General features: G+C 45.5%; 1 protein-coding gene across 5 annotated transcripts in view; it reads right to left on the bottom strand.

Moving 5' to 3' along the window:
• The window catches only part of FEZ2 (fasciculation and elongation protein zeta 2), a 248001-nt gene that overhangs the window by 205933 nt on the left and 16177 nt on the right, over positions 1 to 25891 (bottom strand). For all 5 annotated transcript variants that reach the window (XM_033936550.1, XM_033936552.1, XM_033936555.1 and 2 more), the window contains exon 2: positions 3172 to 3280. In XM_033936550.1, coding sequence (XP_033792441.1) covers positions 3172 to 3280 — 109 coding nt within the window. The remainder of the gene's footprint in view (positions 1 to 3171; positions 3281 to 25891) is intronic.

The following is a 25891-nucleotide window of genomic DNA, read 5'->3' as shown; positions in this document are numbered from 1 at the left end:
AAATCATCCTGGCCGGGTTCGGTGTCATGCTCCGGAGCTTCTACAGCCTTCCTATCTCCCTCTCCCTTCTACCTGCGGCTCTCTTCGGCAACAACGATCGACACAAGCTTCTGGCGTCGGGGCCTACCCTCTGCGAGTCCCGCTTGTTTCAACTTCCTTTTTCCACAAAGGTGGGACTCGTAGAGGGAAGGCCTCGATGTCGGCAGCTTGTCTTGATCACCGCTGCTGACGAGTTGCTTAAGAGAGCCGCGCAGCAGGGGGGTGTTGCCAGGTGCAGGTAGAAGGGAGAGGGCCAGATGCAGGACTCGTGGGTGAGGGAGGAGAAGAGAGAGGGGAGAGAAACAAAAGGAAATATTTCATACTGGGCTGGGCCGGAGTGGAGGGAGGGTGGAAAGATTCTGGCTACAGGGTGCATTAACAATGGAAAAGGGGGGAAAGCTGAAAATGGAGATAGTGACACAAAGAAGAGAAAGGGTAAGCAGGACCTTCTGAATAAGGATAGAGATACAGAGGGGACATGAAGAGGAGGTGAAATAGAGACATAGAAGTAATGCTGAAAAAGTGTGGGGGGGGGGAGATAAAGACATTGAAAGGGCAAATGGTGAATATGGGGTAAAGACAAGGACAGAGACAAATGAAGATTCTGAAAAAGTGGTGAGATACGGATATAGGTGAGATGGACACAAAGAAGGGTGATGCTGGAAAATAGGTGGAATGGTAATTCTGACAGACACAGAAGGGAAATGCTGGATCAAGGAGAGATGGGGCTCAGGCTGGATGGAATGAGGAGAAATGCCTTGTTGGCCCGGAACTTCCTCTCCTACGTCAGAATTGACGTCAGGGAGCGGAATGCTGGTCAGCGCGACGCTTCTGCAGGGAAAGCTTGGGACAGCGGTGGCTTGGGGACTATTCCCCGATGGCGGTGGCAGCAAACCGAGTGGCTTGGGGGAGGGCACGGAGAAAGAAAGAAAGGGGGCAGACAGAGAGACAGAAAGAAGGGGGAACAGGGAGACAGAAAGAAAAAGTTGGGGGAGAGAATGAGGTCTGGAGGAGAGGAAACATACAGGAGGCTGAAAGAAAGGAAGAAAGATTGGATGCACAGTCAGAAGAAGAAAGTGCAACCAGAGACTCATGAAATCACCAAACAGCAAAGATAGGAAAAATGATTTTATTTTCAATTTAGTGATCAAAATGTGTCTGTTTTGAGAATTTATATCTGCTGTCTATATTTTGCACTATGGCTCCCTTTTACTAAACCGCAATATTGTTTTTTAGCGCAGGGAGCCTATGAGCATTGAGAGCAGCGCGAGGCATTCAGCGTAACTCCCTGTGCTAAAACCTACTATTGTGGTTTAGTAAAAAGGGAGGGGGTGTATTTGTCTATTTTTGTATTTTGTTACCGAGGTGACATTGCATAGAGTCATCTGCCTTGGGAAATGTATATGGCAGATATCTTTGTTTTGTGTTCAAAAGAAAAGGAAATGCATTTCTGGTTTTATTTCTACAGTGTTGAAGTACTTGTTGGCCCTTGCTGTGACTGGTGGGGATCCCCAAGCACCGCCAGCAGAGGACCTCCTCTAGAGATGGTCAGAACTCCCCTCCACCAAGCGCAGCAGTTGCTGGCAGCATCCATGAGCCACTGAGGTGCCAGCATCTGTGACTCAGGGACGCTACTGCTGCCTGCCAAGCTTGGCAAAAGGGACCCCAGGCCAACTGCAAAGGAAGTCCTCAGCTGACAGTTTGTGGGTTCTCATCAGCTGAGTATTTATATTTTATATTTACATTAGAGGTTCTGGTAGAAACCCATTTACAAAGTATGTATTCTTCCCAATTAATATTTCCAAATTAATAGTCTCTTTGCTTATTTGTAAATGGGTCTCTACCAGAGCCTTTAATTCAGTAGCATAATTAAATAAAATAACTATTTCTGAAGTTTATAGGGAAGGATGGTGACGGAGGGGATTCCTCGCGGGGACGGGTGGGGACGGAGGGGATTCCTCGCGGGGACGGGTGGGGACGGAGGGGATTCCTCGCGGGGACGGGTGGGGACGGAGGGATTCCTCACGGGGACGGGTGGGGACGGAGGGATTCCTCACGGGGACGGGTGGGGATGGGTGGGATTTTGGCGGGGACGGGTGGGGACGGGTGGGATTTCTGTCCCCGCGCAACTCTCTAGTTCTGAATTATGCCTTCACTTTTACATCCTACCTCCGCCAGTTGGTGAAGTCATTGCCGACCTTTCAGGGGGTCCTGCCGGCTTCACACTGGGACGACTTTGGATGGCTGGTTGAGTCCCTCTCCCAGCTCCCTCTTTACCTGCTTCATGCTAACTATGACGCCTTTGAGCTCACCTCCAGGGTGTCCGCTTTCACTGTAGCTATGCACCGGCTGGCGTGGCTCAGGATCGTGGATATGGATCCTAATCTTCAGGATCACCTAGCCAATCTGCCCTGTGTGGGCTCCGAGCTCTTCGATGACTCTATCGAGGCAGCCACGAAGCGCCTCTCGGAGCACGAACGATCTTTCGCTTCCCTGGTGCGTCCTAAGGCAAAACCCGTGTTCCTAAGACCTACCGGGCTCCGCCTCGGCGCTACCCTCAAAAGACTGCGCCAGCTTGCTCGAGACCACCTCCTCGAAGGCCGCCTCAGCAGTCTCGGGCGCAGCAGGAAAAGAAGACAAGCCTCTGGGCTCGAGCTGCCTTCAACCCCGTGGGATCAATCCCCAAGACCAAGATCAGTCCCCACAGGATCCCCACTACCCTAGGGAGTGTCCCCACAGGATCCCCACAACCTGAAGGGGGAACCCGCGGGTCCCGCGGGATTCCCGCCATCCCTGTGCAGCTCTCTACAGTACACTTTTTCACTGTCCATGCAGGGCTCCATGGATAACGTCACTCACATGTGAGACTATACTGCCTGCTTGTCCTTGGATAATCAAGTTTCTCTGCCTCCTATCTACTCATAGAGACACAAACCTATTGGTCCCGATTAGTCTAGCAAGATGACAAGCAATTAATGTGCAAATGCTTAATTTTAAAATTTATGTACCAAGTCTATTTGAGGAAATTTGCATGAGTTGTCTTATTATTTTCCCACCATCACCGGTGTATTTTCTTTTAGCGAGAGTAGCATACCCCTCTAGTTTTTGTTTTCAGCCTAGTATATAACCTACCACTTTTTCTGATAGATTCAATGCTGGTAGGTGTAACGCTCTGGTGTGGGATGATTTCCAGTCAACTGGCATTATATTTCCATAATTGTCAGTCAAGGCATTCCATATCCTGTAAAAAACAACAGCAACAAAACAAAACAAAAGTTAATCGCAAGATACAAAAATTGCTAACTTGCATTTAAATAGGACCAACTAGGTAGTCATCCAAATGGTTACTTCTGGGGAGGAAAGAAGGAGAGCAACAAACAGAAACTACAGTCACAGCAAAAACAATAGGTCTCAACAGGTGCAAAACACAGACAATCAGCATACCTAACCTCCATGTGGGCGAAAAGAACAATTTTCAAATAGCCTACTTTACCTAATTACATAACTTCTGGAAAATTCCCTTAGTCTTTATTTACTATACTATACTTGTTTATAGAAATGTGTTTTAGGAAAGAAAGTGTTGAGGTGAACTTGTTGAGTTTATTATAAACACAGGGGTGGGGGATACTGGAGACCTAAAAGTTAATTGAGGGGTAAGGAGGGGTCTCAAAGGCTGAAGGTTTGCCTAGAGCAGTGTCTCACAAACTTTTTCGAGCCAGGGAACACTAAACCCAGTGTTCCTGGCTCGAGACACCCGGAAGCGCACCAACATCAGCGCATGCGCAAAGGCCCTTCAAACAGGCCTTGCACCGAGAAGAGAGAAGGGCCGGCAGAGAGAAGGAGAGAAGAACCGTCGAGAAGAGAGAAGAGGTGGAGAGAAGGGCCGGCAGAGAGAAGAGGTGCCGGCGTCAGGAGATTGTTTACAGGATGTGCCTCTCTTCACGAGAGGCATGTCCTGTATACAATCAGCTGGCGCCAGCATCTCTCTTTCCCAGTGTACTGCAGCACACCTGAAATCTCAGGAGGCACACTGGCCTAGAGCAATGCTTGTTTCTCAACTCTCTCTTGGAGGAACACCTAGCCAGTTGGATTTTCTGTGTAGGTGATGAATGACTCACTTGTTTGGAAACATAAGAATATGCTTACTAGGTCAGACCAATGGGCCATCTAGCCCATTAGCCTCACGGTAACCAATCCAGGTCACTAATAACCTAGCAAAACCCAAAAAAGTAGCAACATTTCATGCTACCGATCTAAGGCAAGCAGTGACTTCCCCCATGTCTGTCTCAATAACAGACTATGGACTTTTCTCTGAGTGAAAAATTATTTCCTCCTATTGTTTTTAAAAGGATTCCCCTGTAACTTCATCAAATGTCCCCTAGTCTTTGTAACGTTTGACAGAGTAAAAAATTGATCCAATTGTACATGTCTACACCACTCGGGATCCTGTAGACTTCAATCAAATCTCCCCTCAGCTATCTCCTTTCTAAGATGAAGAGCCCTAACCTTTTTAGCTTTTCCTCATACGAGAGGAGTTCCAACCCCTTTATCATCTTGGTTGCTCTTCTTTGAATCTTTTCTAGTTCTGCTATATATCTTTCTTGAGATAAGATGACTAGAATTGAACACAATACTCAAGGTGAAGTCACACCATGGAGTGACATAGAAGCATTACAACATTCCCTTTTTTAATAATTCTTAACATAGTAACATAGTAGATGACGGCAGATAAAGACCCCGAATGGTCCATCCAGTCTGCCCAACCTGATTCAATTTAAAATTTTAAAATTTTTTTCTTCTTAGCTATTTCTGGGCAAGAATCCAACTGTGCTTGGGTTCCAACTGCCGAAATCTCTGTTAAGACTTAATCCAGCCCATCTACACCCTCCCAGCCATTGAAGCCCTCCCCAGCCCATCCTCCACCAAACGGCCATATACAGACACAGACCGTGCAAGTCTGCCCAGTACCGGCCTTAGTTCAATATTTAATATTATTTTCTGATTCTAAATCCTGTGTTCATCCCACGCTTCTTTGAACTCAGTCACAGTTTTACTCTCCACCACCTCTCTCGGGAGCGCATTCCAGGCATCCACTACCCTCTCCATAAAGTAGAATTTCCTAATATTGCCCCTGAATCTACCACCCCTCAACCTCAAATTATGTCCTCTGGTTTTACCATTTTCCTTTCTCTGGAAAAGATTTTGTTCTACGTTAATATCCTTCAAGTATTTGAAAGTCTGAATCATATCTCCCCTGTCTCTCCTTTCCTCTAGGGTATACATATTCAGGGCTTCCAGTCTCTCCTCATACGTCTTCTGGCGCAAGCCTCCTATCATTTTTGTCACTCTCCTCTGGACCGCCTCAAGTCTTCTTACGTCCTTCGCCAGATACGGTCTCCAAAACTGAACACAATACTCCAAGTGGGGCCTTACCAATGACCTGTACAGGGGCATCAACACCTTCTTCCTTCTACTGACTATGCCTCTCTTTATACAGCCCAGCATCCTTCTGGCAGCAGCCACTGCCTTGTCACATTGTTTTTTCGCCTTTAGATCTTCGGACACTATCACCCCAAGGTCCCTCTCCCCCGTCCGTGCATATCAGCTTCTCTCCTCCCAGCATATACAGTTCCTTCCTATTATTAATCCCCAAATGCATTACTCTGCATTTCTTTGCATTGAATTTTAGTTGCCAGGCATTAGACCATTCCTCTAACTTTTGCAGATCCTTTTTCATATTTTCCACTCCCTCTTCGGTGTCTACTCTGTTACAAATCTTGGTATCATCTGCAAAAAAAGTCACACTTTTCCTTCTAACCCTTCAGCAATGTCACTCACATACATATTGAACAGGATTGGCCCCAGCACCGATCCCTGAGGGACTCCACTACTCACCTTTCCTTCCTTCGAGCAACTTCCATTAACCACCACCCTCTGGCGTCTGTCCGACAGCCAGTTTCTGACCCAGTTCACCACTTTGGGTTCTAATTTCAGCCCTTCAAGTTTGTTCAACAGCCTCCTATGAGAAACTGTATCAAAGGCTTTGCTGAAATCCAAGTAAATTACATCTAGCATATGTCCTCAATCCAGCTCTCTGGTCACCCAATCAAAAAATTCAATCAGGTTCGTTTGGCACGATTTACCTTTTGTAAAGCCATGTTGCCTCGGATCCTGTAATCCATTAGATTAAAGGAAGTTCACTATCCTTTCTTCCAGCAACACTTCCATTATTTTACCAGCAACTGAAGTGAGGCTCACCGGCCTGTAGTTTCCTGCTTCATCCCTGTGACCACTTTTATGAATAGAGACCACATCCGCTCTCCTCCAATCCCCAGGAATCACTCCCATCTCCAGAGATTTGTTGAACAAGTCTTTAATAGGACTCGCCAGAACCTCTCTGAGCTCCCTTAATATCCTGGAATGGATCCCGTCTGGTCCCTTTGCTATGTCCACCTTCAGTTTTTCAAGTTGCTCATAAACACCCTCCTCCGTGAACGGCGCAGAATCTACTCCATTTCCTCGTGTAATTTTGCTAGACAATCTCAGTCCTTCTCCAGGATTTTCTTCTGTGAACACAGAACAGAAGTATTTGTTTATGTTATGTTATTTATTTCTTATATACCGCTAAATCCGTTAAGTTCTAAGCGGTTTACAGAGAAAAATACATTAAATATACAATAAAGGATACAATAAAATAAGATGAATTAAATAAAGAATGGGTACTTTGAAATTCCCTTACTGTCCCGAAGGCTCACAATCTAACTAAAGTACCAAGGACAAACAAAATTAGCAAATAGTAGATAAGAAAATAAAGATAGCGGAAATGAGATATAAAGCATCCTAACAAGAATACATAGAACTCTCAATATCATACTGTTGAAAAACAAAATGTACATACCAAAATAATAAAGTAATAGAAAGAAACTAATTAAATAGAAAATAATTTTAAAAATTAATCAAATATAGAAATATAGGAAGGAAATAAACATTTGAAGTGAGGAGAAAAGAAAAGGTAGAGGACGGCATATGAATAGAATGGAATGAAAAACAGTTAAACAATAGAATTCTAGGAAATTTTTTCAATGAAAAATAAACAAAAGAAATAAAAAGAAATAGAAATAATATACATAATAGGACAAAAGTCAGGAAGGACTTGATTTTATTTCCCTCAGTCATCAATGTTATCGTCTCTAGAGTTTTAGCTGTTTCAGCTGGGCAACCGCCATCATCGAGCTTTGCACATCAGCCCTGGGATCACTTTTTAAAGCAGAGAGAAGCATTTCTCGATTTTCTGGATTACTGTTCATTACATTCAACAGCTCACAAATCTTCCAGCTTCGATTCTCTGCTCTTTGGTTAGGATAGTGCAGTTCATTCAACCCTTGAAGATATTGTAACTCACAAACAGTGATCCAAGTCGGCTGTGGGACGTCTGACGCTGTAATACTCCGGCAAGATAAAAAAGTCATTCTCCAGACCTCCCATCCTGCTGGTGTCGCATTGCCAGTAGGGGATCCAAGTTTGTTTAGCTGCAGGGAGATTATAGTCTATGCCTACCATCCCAGCCACGGCGCCTCCGCCTCGACAACCGCCTCCATTCGGCGATTCAGTCACCCTCCGCCGACCTCGGCAGCACTCCCTCTCCAACTCAGCATTAGCATCACTCGTTATGGATCGGTCGCCAGGCATAGCACAGGATCGCCAGCAAACATCAGGAGAGAAAAAAAGGCAAGTTGTCAGGCACAACTCAGGATCGCCAAAGGTGCAGGAATACCAGGTGAGAATGAGGCCTTATTGACAGACTAGGAATAACGGTCTAATCTGAACTGTCAAATCAGAGTCCATAAATGGAATGATAACCAGAGTAAAAAACAAAGAAGATACAAAAATTAACACAAATAAGATAATACTTAAATAAATTAAATAAATAAACAGAAAAACAGCAAGAAAGAAAACCAAAAATAAAAGAAATGAGAGCAAAGGGAGACAGCACAAATGGTGACTTAATCGGCTGCCATCTTGTTAGAATTTAGCACATTTGCTTTCTCCACATCACTCTGCACATATTGGTTCCCAGCATCTTTTAGCCTAGCAATTCCATTTTTCATCTTCCTCCTTTCACTAATATATCTGAAAAAAATTTTGTCTCCCTTTTTTACATTTGTTTGTTTTTTTGGCTGCTGCTGCACATTGGGCAGAAGGCCTCATCGCATTGTCCACAACGACAGCCAGATCTCCCTCTTGGATGCTAACCCCCAAGGTGGTAACCCTAGCATCTTTTAACTATGATTTGGGTTATTCTTCCCAATGAGCATCACGTTGCATTTAGCCACATTAAATTTCATCTACCATTTGGACACCCAGTTTTCCACTTTCCTAATGTATGCTTGCAATTTTTCACAATCTGCATGTGTTTTAACAACTTGGAAGAGTTTAGTGTCATCTGAAAATTTAATCACCCCACTTGTTCCAATTTCTAGATCGTTTATAAATAAGTTAAATAGCACTGGTCTAGTACAGATCCCTGTGGCACTCTACCATTTACCCTCCTCCACTGAGAAAAATGGACATTTAACCCTACTCTCTGTATTCCAACAACCAATTCCTAATCCACAACTGAACATTGCCTCCTATTCCATGACTCTAATTTTCTCAAGAGCCTCTCATGAGGAACTTTATCAAAAGCTTTTTGAAAAACTAGATATACTACATCAACTGGCTCATCTTTATCCATATGCTTATTCACACATTCAAAGAAGTCAAGCAAATTGGTGAGGCAAGATCTGTCTTAGCTCAACCCATGCTGACTCTGTCCCATTAAATCGTGTTCCACAATTTTATTTTTTATAATTGGTTTCCACTATTTTGCCCGGCACTGAAGTCAGGCTTATCAGTCTGTAATTTCCCAGATCTCCTCTGGAACCATTTTTAAAAATCGGAGTAATATTAGTCACCCTCTAATCTTCAGGTACTACAGACAATTTTAGGGACAGGTTACAGTTTACTAACAGCAGGTCAGCAATTTCATGTTTGAGTTTCTTTAGTACCATGTAATGTATACTATCTGGTCCAGGTGATTTATCACTTTTTAACTTGTCTTCAAGATTCACCGTGAATATACTAGAGAATTTTAAAAAGGGACAAAGACCTTGCTAGAAAATATGATCTTACTGCAGTTTCTCCTAAACACGTATAATTGTGAAAAGATGTATCTTATTCATACCTATTAATTTCCTTTCCTTGCACTCTTTTTACAAAACTGCACTATTGAGTAGCAGCGTGCTGAATGTGCAGAAGTCCATGAGAATAGAATAGGCTTCTTCACATTCAGTGTGCTGCTAATAAGTAGCACAGCTTTGTAAAAAGGAGCCCTTTGAGTCCTGTTGGACCAGTCCACACCAATAGGGTTTAGTCTCCCTACCAGCATATGGAAGTAAAGCTTCTGAACTGCTTCTGTGGCATCAGCAGTATAAAGGCTAGGGCAGCCTTAAATTCTTCAGTATATTACTGCCAACACAGAACAAGGTCAACCTAATCATACATCAAATTTGAACCTCATAGGAATCTCTGCAGCATGGATTAGCAAACCAAAATTCCTCATTAGCTAAATTTAAAAACCCAGGGATAAAGCACAGTTCTTACCTGTAATAGATGTTATCCAGGGACAGCAGGAAGATTTCTCACAGATGGGCAACATCATCCATGGAGCCCCAGGTACTGACAGTGCAAAAGTGTACTGTCACTAACTTCTTTAGAAGTCTCAAGATCCCCGTACCATGCATGCGTGAGTGCCTTCCCACCCAATGTTGGTTCGCAGGTCCATCAGTAAAAAAACAAACTAAGAAGCCAACCAGGGGATTTAGAGCACGGGGCTATCCCCACAGTGCTCTACAACGTGCTTATATGAGGGTGCTATATGCTAATAGAGACTTATTGCTGCAAAAATCAAATGCTTCTGATGACACTAATACTGACTTATTGCTGCAAAAATCAAATGCTTCTGATGACACTAATACTATCTGTGTATTGACATTTTCAGACCAGGCAGCGAATATTGCCCACAGCATTAAACGTCATTGGCATGTGCTGCAATTGCACTCAATATTTCAGGATTATCCCTGTATTGCATACTCCCGCACCAAGAATGTGGCCGATCATGTAGTCCACTCTAAATTTACATCTGACTTGAAGAGTTTGAATTATAGGGGTAGACATAGTAAGTGCAGCGGGATATGTGACATCTGTAGAGCTACTATTGAAGGTGAGGTATGGGTCCATCCCCGCACACATAAGACCTATCCCCTCAAGTTCAATACTTATTGTACATCCACTTGGGTCATTTATACAATCATTTGCCCATGCTAGGTGTTGTATGTGGGGCGTACCCAGAGAACCATGAAAACATGTCTTATTGAGCACAGGAGCAGGATCAACACCCAGTCCATGAGTTCTCCTATGGTCCTTCATTGTATTCAACATCGTCATTCTTTTTCAGATTTACGTTGGAATATCATCGAGCAGATTTCTGAGGATTTTGAGGGGGATAAAATGATTTGCTTACAACGGAGAGAACAGTACTGAATTTTCAAGCTCTAATCAGTGCATCCATTGGGGCTCAATGACTGTATTGAGTGGTATTGCACTATCTAACTTTTATAATATTTACATATATGGATATTCATTCCGAAGGAGATTTACAGAGTTTTTGAATTTCCCGGGTCACATCCCTTGTGACTTAATCACATGAAATTCCCATGTTCTCTTTTAGGAAGGGGAAGACCATAGGACAGGTCCTGATTCAACAGAAATTGGGTAATTATAGGGAGCAAACACAGGGCACCCATATGGGGTGTGGACACTGTCAATGGTGCGCCACCACGATTTCGGGTGCCTCATGGAAGGACCCTCATACTGGTAAAATAATAAAGTCTAACAGCAATACAAATTGCCAGTCAGTTAACGTAGTATACGTGATTGTGTGCCCGTGCAACCTTGTGTATGTGGGCCGTACGTCAAGACCCGTACACATAAGGCTGAACGAGCACAAGTCACGTGTTAAAACTAGGAATATACAAGCTCCGTTGGTGGAACATTTTTTGGCTAGTCAACACACTATAGAACAGATACAATGGCGGTTAATTGAGAGCCTTGCTGCGGGGTATGAGGGGGGAAACTGTGAAGAATGGCTGAATTACAAGGAGCAGAGATGGATATATGTTCTTGACACAGTAACACCTAACGGCTTGAATGGGGAATTAGAGTGGGGAACGTTAATCTAGTCTGTGTTCAGGGTGGATGTCAGTCTCCTCCATAATAATTCGATCCTGTAGCTTTAAATCCGGCAAGTAGTCCCGTGACGCTGTTGGCCACGTAATCATGTGGGTACAGTTGTCCCGAGTTCTGCTCTATTTAATTTCTGTAAAGACGCCGACGCCATCTCTCTTGATATAGTGGTCAGAGTGTGGCGGCAATTCATGTTGAGGTAAGGAATTTTTAGTTGTTTTGGTTCCATTAAGATTGGTGACTTTAACAGCTATTCTTCTGAACATTATTAATTTTAACTTTTGTTCTTTAATAGGGGTTATCCTTGATAAAGCTTGTATAGCGAAACATGTCAGTGTTAATCCCCTGCCAAAGACAACATGACTAAGCTAAGTGATATGCTTAAAATTATTTCAAAATGTGAATATTGAAGTTTTACACATATAGAATAAACAAAAGTTAAGAAAAATTCGAAAAATATAAATAATACAATATAAACGATCCAGTGACGATTTGACACGTAAAGCTTGGAGCAATGAGATTGTTTTGAGCTCCAAGTGGTGTCGCTGAGGATCGGGGTAAAAAATTCATGAGTATTCCAGGGCACTAAGGGGTGACTAAGGTTTGTTTCACCCTTTGACTTGGTCTATATTGACTGTATACCCTTGGTGAAAAGTTAATCTAGTGCTACTATAGAATTCAATTAATCACATGTGATGACATCGCACGTTCTGCAGTTATCTAACTGAGGCGTTCTGCTGGGCTCAACGCCATCTTCAACCGTTTCCATTCTGGCGGGTGTTAAAGAGCTACGTGTTACAGCAGCTGGTTCCTGAGGAAGGGGGTTTATACCCTCGAAACTGAGTTCTGTTGGACAAGCCTTTTGTGCTGCCTTGATTACGGAGAAGCTAAGTACCTCCTAGATTGTTTGCTTGCACCTCACACCTGTGCCTTTTGGCTGATTTTGGTCGCTTCTGCACCCTTGGATGAGAGGCAGAGACAGCTCCAACCTTCTTTGTATTTTATGGTGGTTGTTTACCACACTTTGCACTATTAGCATACTTATTTGTGCACTAGTTACACTTTTGATTATACACAGGTTAGCCCGGGGATGTTTCACAGTTAACACCCTTGTGGGTGTATGCATGTGACAGCTGGTGCATTAGGGGCTAGTCCCCACTGTGAGTTGTGTGACTAAGGGCTTCCCGTTCACTACAAAAAATTTCCCTCACCCCTGTTCTAGGGTCAGGGGAGATTTGTTGTTTTTTTGGATCATTCGTGTTTTCTCTCTATTTGGGTTCTTTTTGATATTTCAATAGGAGTGGAACAGAGAAAAGCTACTGAAGTTGCCATTGCTTGAACTTTATGTGCCGTGACATGACCTTCCAACAGTAACCCAGCATGAGCACAGCAGAAGGAGATAGAGTCCACCAACCATTTGGAGATCGCTCTCTTGGTTACAAGGGCTCCCAGTCTGTTAGGATCAAATGGGAGGAATAGTTGAACTGAGGTTCTATGAGGCTTTATCTATCTAGGTAATAAGCTAAAGCTCATTTACAGTCCAATGTGTGGAGAGCAGGTTTTAAAAGAACTCTGCCATTAAAAGAACTCTGCAATGATGTGCCTTCTAATGACCCAGTGCAGTGAAAAACCGAACTGGTCAGACGAGCATAGATTTCAGACTGGGCCGAACAAGCGTAGCTTATGCAAAAAAAAAACAAAAAAAAAAAACCAACCATTAATGAACACCACTCACCAAGCCCGACTGCCTTGTTATTGCTTAAATCAGCTGTACTACTGCCGACACACCGAGCCTGACTGCCACATTATGGCTCAAATCAGCTGTAATACCACCGATACTCAGCCAACACGGAGGCCATGGCACCCGCTGAAAAAAAAAAAAAAATGCCTAGGGAGGAATGCCATCAACGCTGCAGCACTGCTGACAGCGCAAGAGAATGAGCACGGGCCAGTTGCGCACAGAAAAATACCAGTACCACAACAGTTTGCAAAATACCTAACTGGAGCACTCTGATAACATTCTTCCACACACTCAAAGTTGTTAGTCTCTTACTCCCTTCGCGAACCTTGTCTAGCATTTAACACAAGAGAGACCAATTAATACATACACATGATACCGAACTCAAAGCCACAATACTTTCAGCCAACAGATACTCACAAGTTCTTTGTTAGGGCCGTTAGATTCCTGTAAGTGCCAGTTGATGCTGGTAAGTGTCGGTTGCTCAGCACTAGCAGGGCAGAAAGCACAGATACTTACCGTAACAGTTGTTATCCAGGGACAGCAGGCAGCTATTCTCACAAGTGGGTGACGTCATCCGAAGGAGCCTCGATGCGGATGCCTCACAAGCAGACTTGCTTGAAGAAACTCGAAGTTTTGAGTCACCCGCACCTCTAATGCGCGAGTGCCCTCCCGCCCAGCGCAGGGCACATCTCCTCAGTTCAGATAGTCAACAGAGAAGCCAACCCAGGGAGATAGGTGTCCCTGGATAACAACTGTTACGGTAAGTAACTGTGCTTTATCCCAGGACAAGCAGGCAGGTATTCTCATAAGTGGGTGACCTCCAAGCTAACTAAAGTGGGATGGTGGGAGAATTGGCAACTTAGGAGAATAAATTTTGCAATACTGTTTGGCCAAACTGTCCATCCCGTCTGGAGAAAGTATCCAGACAATAGTGAGAAGTGAAGGAATGAACCGAGGACCAAGTAGCAGCTCTACAAATTTCCTCAATAGGTGTAGATCTGAGGAAAGCTACTGAAGCTGCCATTGCTCTGACCTTATGGGCTGTGACTTTACTGTGAAGGGGTAATCCAGCCTGGGCATAGCAGAAAGAGATACAAGCCGCCATCCAATTGGAGATGGTACGCTTAGAAATAGGATGTCCCAACTTGTTCGGATCAAAGGAGACAAAAAGTTAAAGAGCAGTTCTGTGTGGTTTGGTGCGTTCCAAATAGAAAGCCAAAGCACGTTTACAGTCCAGAGTATGAAGAGCAACTTCTCCAGGATGAAAATGAGGCTTTGGAAAAAAACACTGGATTGGTTGAGATGAAATTCCGAGACCACTTTAGGAAGGAATTTCGGATGAGTGCGAAGAACCACCTTGTCATGATGGAACACTATAAAAGTTGTATCCGCAACCAATGCTTAGAGCTCACTGACTCGTCGAGCAGAAGTGAGGCCAATGAGAAACACCACTTTCCAAGTGAGATACTTCAGATGAGCCTTGTCAATTGGTTCAAATGGAGGTTTCATCAGCTGAGTAAGAACAATATTGAAGTCCCAAACCACAGGAGGCAGTTTGAGAGGAGGATTGACATTGAAAAGTCCTTTCATGAATCTGGAAACCACAGGATGAGCAGAGGGGTTTCCCTTCAATAGGCTGATGGAAAGCAGCAACTGCACTAAGATGGACTCGTATCGATGCAGACTTGAAGCCAGAATGAGAAAGGTGCAAAAGACAGTCCAAAACTGAAGATAAGGAGGAATGTTGAGGCTCCTTACGATGAGAAAAACAACACGTAGAAAATCTAGTCCATTTTTGGTGATAGCACTGTCTAGTAGTAGGCTTCCATGAAGCTTCCAAAACATCCCTCACAGATTGAGAAAACTGGAGAGGAGCTATGTTGAGAGGAACCAATCTGTCAGGTGTAGAGACTGCAGGTTGGGATGAAGCAGAGATCCCTGATGCTGTGTAAGCAGAGAGGGAAAAACTGGTAGACAGTATGGCTCCCTGCTGCTGAGTTGAAGTAGAAGGGAGTACCAGGGTTGTCTGGGCCACCGAGGAGCAACCAGAATCATGGTGGCATGGTCGGTCTTCAGCTTGACCAGCGTCTTTTGAATTAGAGGAAATGGAGGAAACGCATACAGACTGAAGAATGTGTAATAAAACAATGATCAAAGCTGAAAGGCAAAAAGAAACATTGATGGGAAGGCAACACGATCTTGGACAGAGTCCAAAAAAACTTCTTCAATCTGTGGAAAACGAACTACGAGCTGACATCAGGCAGGAAGGTACTAGTGCATGTGTGGTGCAGGCAGTCTCGAAGCTTCGCAAAGCTTAAAGTGACTGTGCATTTTTCACTGTCCATACCAGCTCTGTGGATGACAACACCCACATGAGAATATGCCATCTGCTTGTCCTAGGATAAAGAAATATAAATAAAGGAATCAAAGTTGAAGTGGAGATACCATAAATAAAGAAGCTGGAGTTGAAAGGTTTTGTGTACCGACTCCACAGCCCTGAGTATAAATATGGTAAATTTAAATATGGGAACTAAAATGGCACTATTTAGAATTATTCATGTCAATGAATTTAGAATTTTAATGCAGAACTGACTAGGCCTTTAAAAATCTTAAAACAGTACAGATCAATTTTCCACAAACATTGCTAAAATGATCTAACATCAATGTACATTTTGTGACTGCCAGCACAGCTTAGCACAGGGATCATCATTTCAATATTGCTGTCCACAGCCTATTCCAAGATGATGATCCTAATTTATTCACATTTCTAGTTTCAGATTTAGTCAATGCTTCAAAAGGCTGCACAATGTGCTTGTACTAAATGGGGGCTGAACAAAGCTAGTTTAAAGTAGCAAGGTCAGTTAATCTGTATGAAGACAGACTACACCAGTAGAAAGCATAATGAAGCTGAGCACTGCAGTCTACAGGGTAAAATCATTTTTGAATTCAATACACAAATCCCCAAGAAAAGAAACATTTAGCGAGGCATTACATAAGCACCTCTATTGTTAACATTATGTTTAATTAGCATTAAAATAAAGATACAATAGTCTGTGGTAAATATACAAAATATATTCCAAACCTTTCACATTCTCAGAAAAAAAAGAAAGAAAATCGAAAAAGTAAAAAGAACCAAATTGGGGGGGGAAAAAAATAAATAAATAAATTCTGGTACCAGTTTCAGTGGCTCTCAAATAGATTCAAGGAAAAATTTAAAGAGAAATAAAAACTATTTTCATACTATTAAAATAAAAAAAGTTGAAAGTGCAGATATACAGTATTGTGCAACAATGACACCTTCCCTTTAATTTGAGATTTTTCCACGTCTGTATGAGGCACTTTGGTGGGAGAAATGATGATACATCTCAGCATAATGGCACACTCTATATCCCCTACCCATGTACACTATGTGGTATATTGTATATGTGAGTGTGCATATGTGCGCTATACACACACATATGCAACTAGAAATTCTGCACTGCTCTATAGAGGTTTGCAGGCAGCTATACAGGGTGCCTAGAGTTATGATATCCACCTCTCACACATTTTATGGACAGAGCACTTTGACAGATCAAAACTTTCTCAAGTGCTCTTAGAAGAATAAATTTTGTAATACTGTTTGGCCAAACTATCCATCCCGTCTGGAGAAAGTATCCAGACAATAATGAGAAGTGAAGGTGTGAACCGAGGACCAAGTGGCAGCCTTACAAATTTCCTCAATCGGTGTCGATCTGAGGAAGGCTACAGAAGCTGTCATTGCTCTGATCTTATGGGCTGTGACTTTACTGTGAAGGGGTAATCCAGCCTGGGCATAGCAGAAAGAGATACAAGCAGCCATCCAGTTGGAGATGGTACGCTTAGAGATGGGACGTCCTAATTTGTTCGGATCAAAGGAGATGAAAAGTTGAGGAGCAGTTCTGTGTGGTTTGGTGCGTTCCAGGTAGAAAGCCAAAGCACGTTTACAGTCCAGAGTATGAAGAGCTGATTCTCCCGGGTAAGAGTGAAGCTTTGGGAAGAACACAGGAAGAACAATGGATTGATTCAGATGAAATTCCGAGACCACTTTGGGGAGGAATTTGGATGAGTGCGAAGGACTACCTTGTCATGGTGGAACACTGTGAAAGGTGGATCCGCAACCAATGCTTGAAGCTCACTAACTCGACGAGCAGAAGTGAGGCCAATGAGAAACACCGCTTTCCAAGTAAGGTACTTCAGATGAGCCTTGTTAAGAGGTTCAAATGGAGGTTTCATAAGCTGAGAAAGAACGACATTGAGGTCCCAAACCACTGGGGGCGGTTTGAGGGGAGGATTGACGTGGAAAAGTCCTTTCATGAATCTGGAAATCACCGGATGAGCAGAGATGGGGTTTCCCTTGAAGAGGTTGATGGAAAGCAGCAATCGCACTAAGATGGGCTCGTATCGATGTAGACTTAAGGCCAGAATGAGAAAGGTGCAAAAGATAATCCAAAACTGAAGACAAGGAGGAGTGTTGTGGCTCATGATGATGAGAAGAACACCAAGCAGAAAATCTAGTCCACTTTTGGTGGTAGCATTGTCTAGTAGCAGGCTTCCTTGAAGCTTCTAGGACATCCCTCACAGGTTGGGAAAACTGGAGAGGGGTTACGTTGAGAGGAACCAAGCTGTCAGGTGTAGAGACTGTAGGTTGGGGTGAAGTAGAGATCCCTGATGCTGTGTAAGCAGCGATGGAAACACTGGTAGAGTAAGGGCTCCCTGCTGCTGAGTTGTAGTAGGAGGGAGTACCAAGGTTGTCTGGGCCACCGTGGAGCAATCAGAATCATAGTGGCATGGTCTGACTTGAGTTTGACTAGAGTCTTCTGGATGAGAGGAAACGCATATAGGAAGAGGTTCGTCCAGTCCAGAAGAAAAGCATCTGCCTCAAGGCGGTGAGGAGTGTAGATCCTGGAGCAGAACTGAGGCAGTTTGAAGTTGTGGGGGGCTGCAAAGAGGTCGATCTGCGGTGTTCCCCACTGAGAGAAGATGTGATGGAGGGGCGTTGAGTGGAGGGTCCATTCGTGAGGTTGCAGCAGGCGACTCAAGTTGTCCGCCAAAGCATTGTCCGCCCTTTGAATGTAGACAGCTTTGAGGAAGGTGTTGTGGCGGATTGCCCCCCTGCTTGTTGACATAATACATGGCGACTTGGTTGTCCGTGCGAATGAGGACCACCTTGTCCTGAAGCAGGTGCTGGAAAGTGTTGAGGGTTCCAGGAGATTTATGTGGTGCTGGCGGTCCATGCTGGTCCAATAACCCTGAGTGCGAAGACCGTCCAGATGAGCCCCCCAGGCATAAGTGGACGAATCGGTCGTGAGGACTTTCTGGTGGGGGGGGGCATTTGAAACAACAAACCTCTGGATATATTGGAGGATAGCATCCACCAGCGAAGAGACTGTAGCAGAGCAGGAGTGACTTGGAAGTGTCGGGACAGAGGGTCGGATATCTGCGTCCACTGAGATGCCAGGATCCACTGGGGGATCCTGAGGTGAAGTCTGGCAAAGGGAGTCACATGAACTGTAGAGGCCATGTGGCCCAGGAGGACCATCATGTGTCTCGCCGAGATGGACGGGCGAAAGGACACCACGTGGCAGAGATGGAAGAGAGCTTCCAGATGTTCGGGAGGGAGGAACGCTCCGAGTTGGGTAGTATCCAGAACAGCTCCGATGAAGGGAAGAGTCTGGGATGATTGTAGATGGGATTTCAGAAAGTTTATCTCAAACCCCAGATGTTGTAGCAGCCAAATCGTCTTCTGGGTCGTGAGGACGACTCCCTGAGACGTGGAATCCTTGATGAGCTAGTCGTCCAGGTAGGGGAACACCTGGAGGCCGTGGTTTCTGAGCGCTGCGGCCACCACTACCAGGCACTTGGTGAAGTCTCTGGGTGACGAGGCTAGGCCGAAGGGAAGCACTCGGTATTGCAGATGAAGATGTCCCATCTGTGGTTATGACGTGAGGCCGGATGAACAGGAATGTGAGTGTAGGCCTCTTTGAGATCCAGAGAGCATAACCAGTCGTTCTGCTCGAGGAGGGGATATAGGGATGCCAGGGTCAACATGTGAAACTTTTCTTTGACCAGAAGCTTGTTGAAGGCCCTGAGATCCAAAATGGGGCGCAGATCGCCCGTCTTCTTCAGTATAAGGAAGTACCCTTGTTGTGTTGGGCCACAGGGACTGGCTCGACAGCCCCCAGCTGTAATAGGGCCTGAGCTTCCTGAAGAAGGGCGGTCTGGGTCAAGTTGGAAGGATACTCTCTTGGAGGATGTTCCGGGGGAACTTGATGGAATTGCAGGGAGTATGCCTCTGTAACGATAGAGAGGACCCAGAGGTCGGAGGTAATCGTCATCCGTCGGTGGTAAAAGTGATGGAGGCGAACTCCAATCGGTGGTAAATTTGAAAATGGCAGAACAATAGAAGTTATGCCCTCTTTGAGACAGTCAAATGGGCTGAGGAGCCTTAGGGGCAACAGACGAGTGTGGCTTCTGTTGTTGCTTTTGAGGATGTGGCCTCTTAACAGGCTGGCGGATGGGTGGAGCCTGTTTAGTTGGGTAACGCCGCTGGTAGATAAACGGTGGGCGTGATGGACGAGGTGGAGCAGGCTTGGGCTTCGGACGCAGGATGGACTGGAAAGATTTTTCGTGGTCCGAGAGCTTCTTGGTAGCCGCCTCGATGGATTCGTCGAAAAGGTTGGTACCAGCGCATGGCACATTGGCAAGCCTGTCCTGGAGATTGGGGTCCATGTCGATGGTCCTAAGCCACGCCAGCCGGCGCATAGCCACCGCGCATGTCGTGGCCCAAACCGAGAGCTCGAAGGCATCGTAGGAGGATTGCATCAATTGAAGCTGGAGTTGGGACAACGAGGCCAGAACCTCCTGGTACTCAAACTGTGCTCTGGGGTCCAGATAGGGCATGAACTTCTGGAGTACAGACAGGAAGAATTCAAAGTATGTAATGAAATGGAAGTTGTAATTCAGAACTCTGGAAGCCATCATGGAGTTCTGATAAATTCTCCTGCCAAATCGGTCCATGGTCTTCCCCTCCCTACCAGATGGAACGGCGGCGTAGACCTGGGAGGGGTGAGATCGCTTCAGAGAAGACTCCACCAGCAGGGATTGATGGGAGAGTTGGGAGCCATCGAACCCTTTGTGGTGTACCTTGCGGTACCTGACATCCAATTTTCCCAGCCCAGCGGGGATGGAATAAGGTGTTTCGAGGCACCGCACAAAGGTCTGGTCCAGCAGCTTGTGTAAGGGAAGCTTGAGGGATTCAGCCGGAGGTTGAGAAAGATGCATAGTTTCTAGGTATTCCTTCGAAAATTTTGACCCTGTGTCCAGGTGTATGTCCAAATCAGTTGCCATCTGCCGGAGAAACGAGGAGAAGGACAACTGATCAGCCAGTGCGGGGCCTCGAGAAGGACTCGAGGACGTCAAGGCCTCTGGATCCAATGAGGATGGGGACCGTGGAGGTGATAACAATCCCAGGGTGTCCTCGTGCTCCGGCATCGGAGGAGGTGAAGTAGCCAGTGGTGAATACTCGCAGAAAGGCTGCTTCCGATGAGGCGAGGCATGCCTGGAAGAGTGCCTCAATGAATGCCTCGAACGATGTGCGAGCTGTGCCTGGAAGTCGGCCTCGATGGACGAGGCGAGCGGATCTTCACTGAGGCCCCCAGATAGTGGATGGGGCTGGAAGCGATTGATCGAAGCAGTGGTTGTTGGCTGTGCTCGCCCGAGGGACTCGTAGAGACTCGAGTCCCGGTATCGGGTGGATCTGCTCCAATGGAGGCACTCGCAAAGATTCTGCTCCTTGCATCGAGTGGATCAGCTCCAGTGGAGGCACTCACAAAGACTCTACTCCTTGCATCGAGTGAATCGGTTCCAACGGAGGCATGGGAAAAGACTCTGCTCCTTGCGATGCATGCATCGATGCCAGACCAGACACTCGCAGAGACTCTGTCCCCTGTTGAGAGTGTCTGTATCGCTTAAGGCACCGGAGGCGGCTCGACCTCGCAGGAGGCCTTCGCGTGCCCAGGCTGGATTCGGGAGAGAAGCTTGGGCCCTATGGTGGTAAAGAGCTCGATGAATTGCTTCTCTAACAAGGTCTGGAACGAGGCCGGCAAGGTCGGATCCTCATCTGCAATGAGACTGCCTGCACGAGCCTCGCATTCTTTGGGGGTAGTGTGTGAGTGCTTGGGCTTAGAAGACTTGGGCACTTTTAGCACTACCGGTGAAATAGGCTGCTGTGCTACCCGATCTGAAGAGACTGAGGAAGGCATCGCAGTAGGCGCTGGAGTTGGGGCCGGCATGAACGATGCAGGCTTGATGAGACTCGGCGCCACAAAGGTGGAAGGCTGAGGTGCAGCGGATGAAGTCGAAGGTGAGGGGCCTTTCGATGAAGACTGCTCCGTCGAGGACTCCATGCTGAACAGCAACTCCCACAAGATGCACCGCCGCTTGAAAGCACGTGCGGTGAGTGTGGAGCAAGGCTGGCACGATTTCGGGAGGTGTTGAGGCCCGACACACCGAATACAGCGTCGATGAGGGTCCGTTAGCGAAATCGCACGCTGGCACTTGGCACACTTTTTAAAACCGGTGATGGGCTGGGACATAGGCCAGAAAAGCTCCGCTGCAAGATCGAAGCCATGGGGCTGCGGCCACATGGCCTGCCCGGTCGGACGGATGGAAGAGATTTTTTTTTGAAAAAAATAAAGAACGACGAAAATCAGCGATTAAGATCAAAATCAACCAAAACCACGGACTTTAGAAGGCACAAGTGAAAAAACTTCACGCAGAGAGTCGAAGACGGACTTCTCGGCTCCGCGGAAAAGTAAGAACTGAGGAAACGCGCCCTGGTCTGGGCGGGAAGGCATGCGCGGTGCGGGCAACTCGAAACTTCGAGTTTCTTCAAGCAAAAAATGCTTGTGAGGCGTCCGCATTGGGGCTCCGTTGGATTATGTCACCCATTAGGGAGAATAACTGCCTGCTTGTCCTGGGATAATAACTTTCACCTTGTGGAGGAAAGCTAGCTTTAAATTGCTGAAAGACTACCTATAAATATTGAGGGAAGGACTTGTGCATACATTGGGACAGCTAGTGGAGAAGGGAGCTTTAGTTAACTATGAGGAGTTAGTGGAGAAATTTGTTTTTGAGTAAAGGGATAAGTTCAACTATAGGCAAGTGATGGACTTCTTAAGATGCAGGGCCTGGAGGGAGTTCCAGTTAGAGGAGACGTCCCTTGAAAGAACAGCCCAGGGGAGAAATAGCTAAGGGAGCATTACTAGGTTTTATAAGGCTCTATTTCTGCCCTTGACCTCAACTATGCAACTTATCAATACTTTGGAGGGCATACTTGGTGTGCGTTATGAGCCTTAAAGAGTGGGGAGGCTATTTAAAAATCTCTTTCAAAGTTGTTTTACCAATGGTATCATATTACTACTACTAATTATTTCTTTAGCGCTACCAGACATATGCAGCGCTGTACAGCTTGACTGAAAGTTATCTATTTATTTTATTTATTTAGGTATTTATATACCACTTATGATCTAAGTGGTTTTTACATTCAGGTACTCAAGCATTTTCCCTGTCTGTCCTGGAAGGCTCACATTCTTTCTAATGTACCTGTGGCAATGGGGGATTAAATGACTTGCCCAATTTATGATATGATTGTGGGGAGACGAGCACATTTTTGCACATTTGTGGACTTGTCCTAAAGCCACCAACTTCTAGGATCAAATTATTAGCCTGGTGAGAGATTATTGGTGAGCAACTGGAGAAAATTGTCTGTGAATATCCCGCTTCAGTGCTTGCTGGCTCAGAAGCGAAGACTAGTATATCTAATTTTTTACAGTAAGCCAAATTGTATAAATGGTGCCATAGGTTAGGTGCCCTACTGGTGCCTAACTTAAGCAGCAAAGTCATTTAAATATCCTCCTAAAATCATTTAAAACAAAAAACATAGGCACTTAGGAGCACCTACAAAATCAGCATCAAGATTGACCTTAAGCACTGCTGTAGACACGATTTATGACAAACAGGTGCCAGAAAAGGCGGCCTTGAAAATCCTGGCCTACATTTCCAGCACCTATGTTTAAGAGCTGTGATTCCACAAATTAGTGGCCATCTTCTTAGGTGACTGCCAATACTGGCGCCGTTTATAGAATCTGGCCTTTAAAGTCCAAACCAATAGCTTTAAGGAGGAACATACTTTCCAATTTTCAGAATAAGCACAGTTACTTACCATTAACAGGTGTTATCCAGGGACAGCAGGCAGATATTCTCAACATATGGGTGACATCAACCACGGAGCCCCGATGCGGACAGCTTCACAAGCAGACTTGCTTGAAGAACTTTTGGAAAGTTTGCGACTGTCGCACCGCGTATGCGCCTTCCCACCCAATGTACGGCGCGTGTCTCCTCAGCGTCTCCTCAGTTCAGATAGCTAGCCAAGAAGTCAACCCGGTGAGGTGGTTGGGTTGTGAGTATATCTGCCTGCTGTCCCTGGATAACACCTGTTACGGTAAGTAACTGCTTTATCCCAGGACAAGCAGGCATCATATTCTCAACATATGGGTGACCTGCAAGCTAACCAGAATGGGATGGTGGGAGTGTTGGCAATTCAGGAGAATAAATTTTGTAATACTGCTTAGACAAAGTGGCCATCCCGTCTGGAAAAAGAATGAGAGGTGAATGTATGAACCGAGGACCAAGTGGGAGCTTTGCAGATTTCCTCAATAGGAGCAGATCCTAGGAAAGCTACAGATGCCACCATGGCTCTAACTTTATGGGCTGTGACTCGACCCTCTAGATCAGGGGTGCCCAATACGTCGATCGTGATCGACAGGTCGATTGCTCAGGCGACCCCAGTCAATCGCAGAACGGGTTCCTTTCTTCCCTTCTGTTTTTTCTCTTCCTGACTGGCCCGCCTCTTGAAGAACACCGGCCAATCAGAGTGTTGGCAAGGCGGGGTGAAGGTCGGTGGGGGATGGAGCTTAGGGCACCACAGGAAATAGAAGCATCTGTTGAGTGAGGTAAGAGCCGAAGTCTAGTGCTGCCCGATTTGAATCGATTCACATCTAGTGAATCGATACGATTTTAAAAAACAAAAATCGGCCTCCCAATTCTGTGATTGACCCTCCCCCCTCACCCCCTAAAGCAGGATCGGCAGCGCTGCCTCTTGCTGGCCGGCCACCGCCGCTCCTGCTTTAGAGGGCGAGGGGGGAGGGTCAGTCGGGAAGTCAGCTATGGTGCCGTTCTCCTTCCTCTGTACTCCAGCAATGACTCAATGCAGCTTCTGGATTGTAATTTTATGCCTGAAGAGAGGCAGAGATTTTGTAATTATGTTTGAAGAGAAGTAAGGCGCATGTGGAGGTCTCAGTCCTGGAAACAGCAGGGGTGTTGCAGAGTAGGACTAAGGTGAATGGGCAGGGCTGAGTGCAGAAACAGCTGGGATTTATCCTGTCCTTATTCTAATTAATGTAATCACATCTCACTCTTATAGATTTGGAGTGTAAGCCTAAATTGTACAAAGGATTAAAAGAAAAGCTCTGGAATCAGAATGACATTACATCACTTCCTTGTTCCTGTGGGGATCTCCAAAGGGGACGAATGGGAGACTTCCAGTGGCAGGTGGTACTTTAGTAATTCTTGCAGGTTGCCATAGGCCTCAGAAGCTGTCTTCCCTCTGCCACGGTCCTGCCCCTCCTCTGAGTCAGAGACAGGATTGAGGCAGAGGGAAGACAGCTCCTGAGGCCTATGGCAACCTGCAAGGATCGCTAAAGTACCAGCGATCCTCTCTGCAGACTGCTCCCTGCTGGAATTAGGTAAATGGATGTGGGGGGGCAGTCCTTAAGGGGAGGGAGTCAACCTTCGGGGGGAATGTTCAGGCCTTTGGGGGGGTTCAAAGAGACATGCATATGCCGGACTTTGGGGAAAAGAAATAATGGGTCTTAAAAACAGAGGAGAGGGAGAGAGATGGTGGACAATGGGATTTAGGGAGGAAAGGAACAAACAGGGAAGAAGTTGGACACAAGGGATGGTATGGAGGGGGGAATAGAAATACTGGATAGGAAGGTAATTGGGAAGAAAAAAGGAGAGATGGTGGACCCTGGGGGGGTGGGGAAGGAGGGAGAGATGAAGGATGAAAGGGTAGTTGAGAACAGGTGGATCTGTGGATGGTGATGAAAAAAAGGAAAGATGCTAGACTTCCGGGGGAGGGAAGGGAAACAGAAGGGGAGGACAAAGATGGAAGATGGATGGTTAGCATGGTGAAAGAAGAAAACAACAAATGGGCAGGAGGCCCTGGCAAGTGAGTTATCAGAAGACAACCAGAGCCTGGGACCAACACGATCTGAATAATGACCAGACAACAAAAGGTAGAAAAAATAATTTTATTTTCTATTTTGTGATTACAATATGTCAAATTTGAAATGTGTATCTTGCCAGAGGTGGTGTTAGACCGCAAATGTAAGCTAGGATTTAACAGAGAGAGGAAAAGTCTTTTTTGTTTATTTTGTTTACACCACAGTACTAGTGTGGGTAGGAGAGGGCAAAGGGGGTGAAGAGGCTATAAAATAAACCCACCAGGATGTTTGAAAAACACTCACTTGGGCAGGAAAATCAAAACGAAAAATCAATTCAGTAAGCTGAATAGAATCAAATTTTTTTTTCCTGAATTGGGCAGCACTAGTTGGGAAGAGTTGCTTCAGGATATAATATGGCCAGTCTGAAATGACACCTGCAATCAGGTGGAACATGTAGTTTGGACCCAAAAGAAAAATGAGTACAGTCTTAAGACTAGAGAAAAAAACGAGGAAATTATACACTCAT

The sequence above is a fragment of the Geotrypetes seraphini genome, chromosome 3 (assembly GCF_902459505.1).
Source record: "Geotrypetes seraphini chromosome 3, aGeoSer1.1, whole genome shotgun sequence".
Taxonomy (NCBI): Eukaryota; Metazoa; Chordata; class Amphibia; order Gymnophiona; family Dermophiidae; genus Geotrypetes; species Geotrypetes seraphini.
Note: the sequence above shows the minus strand (reverse complement) of the source record. Positions and strands in the feature narration are given on the sequence as shown.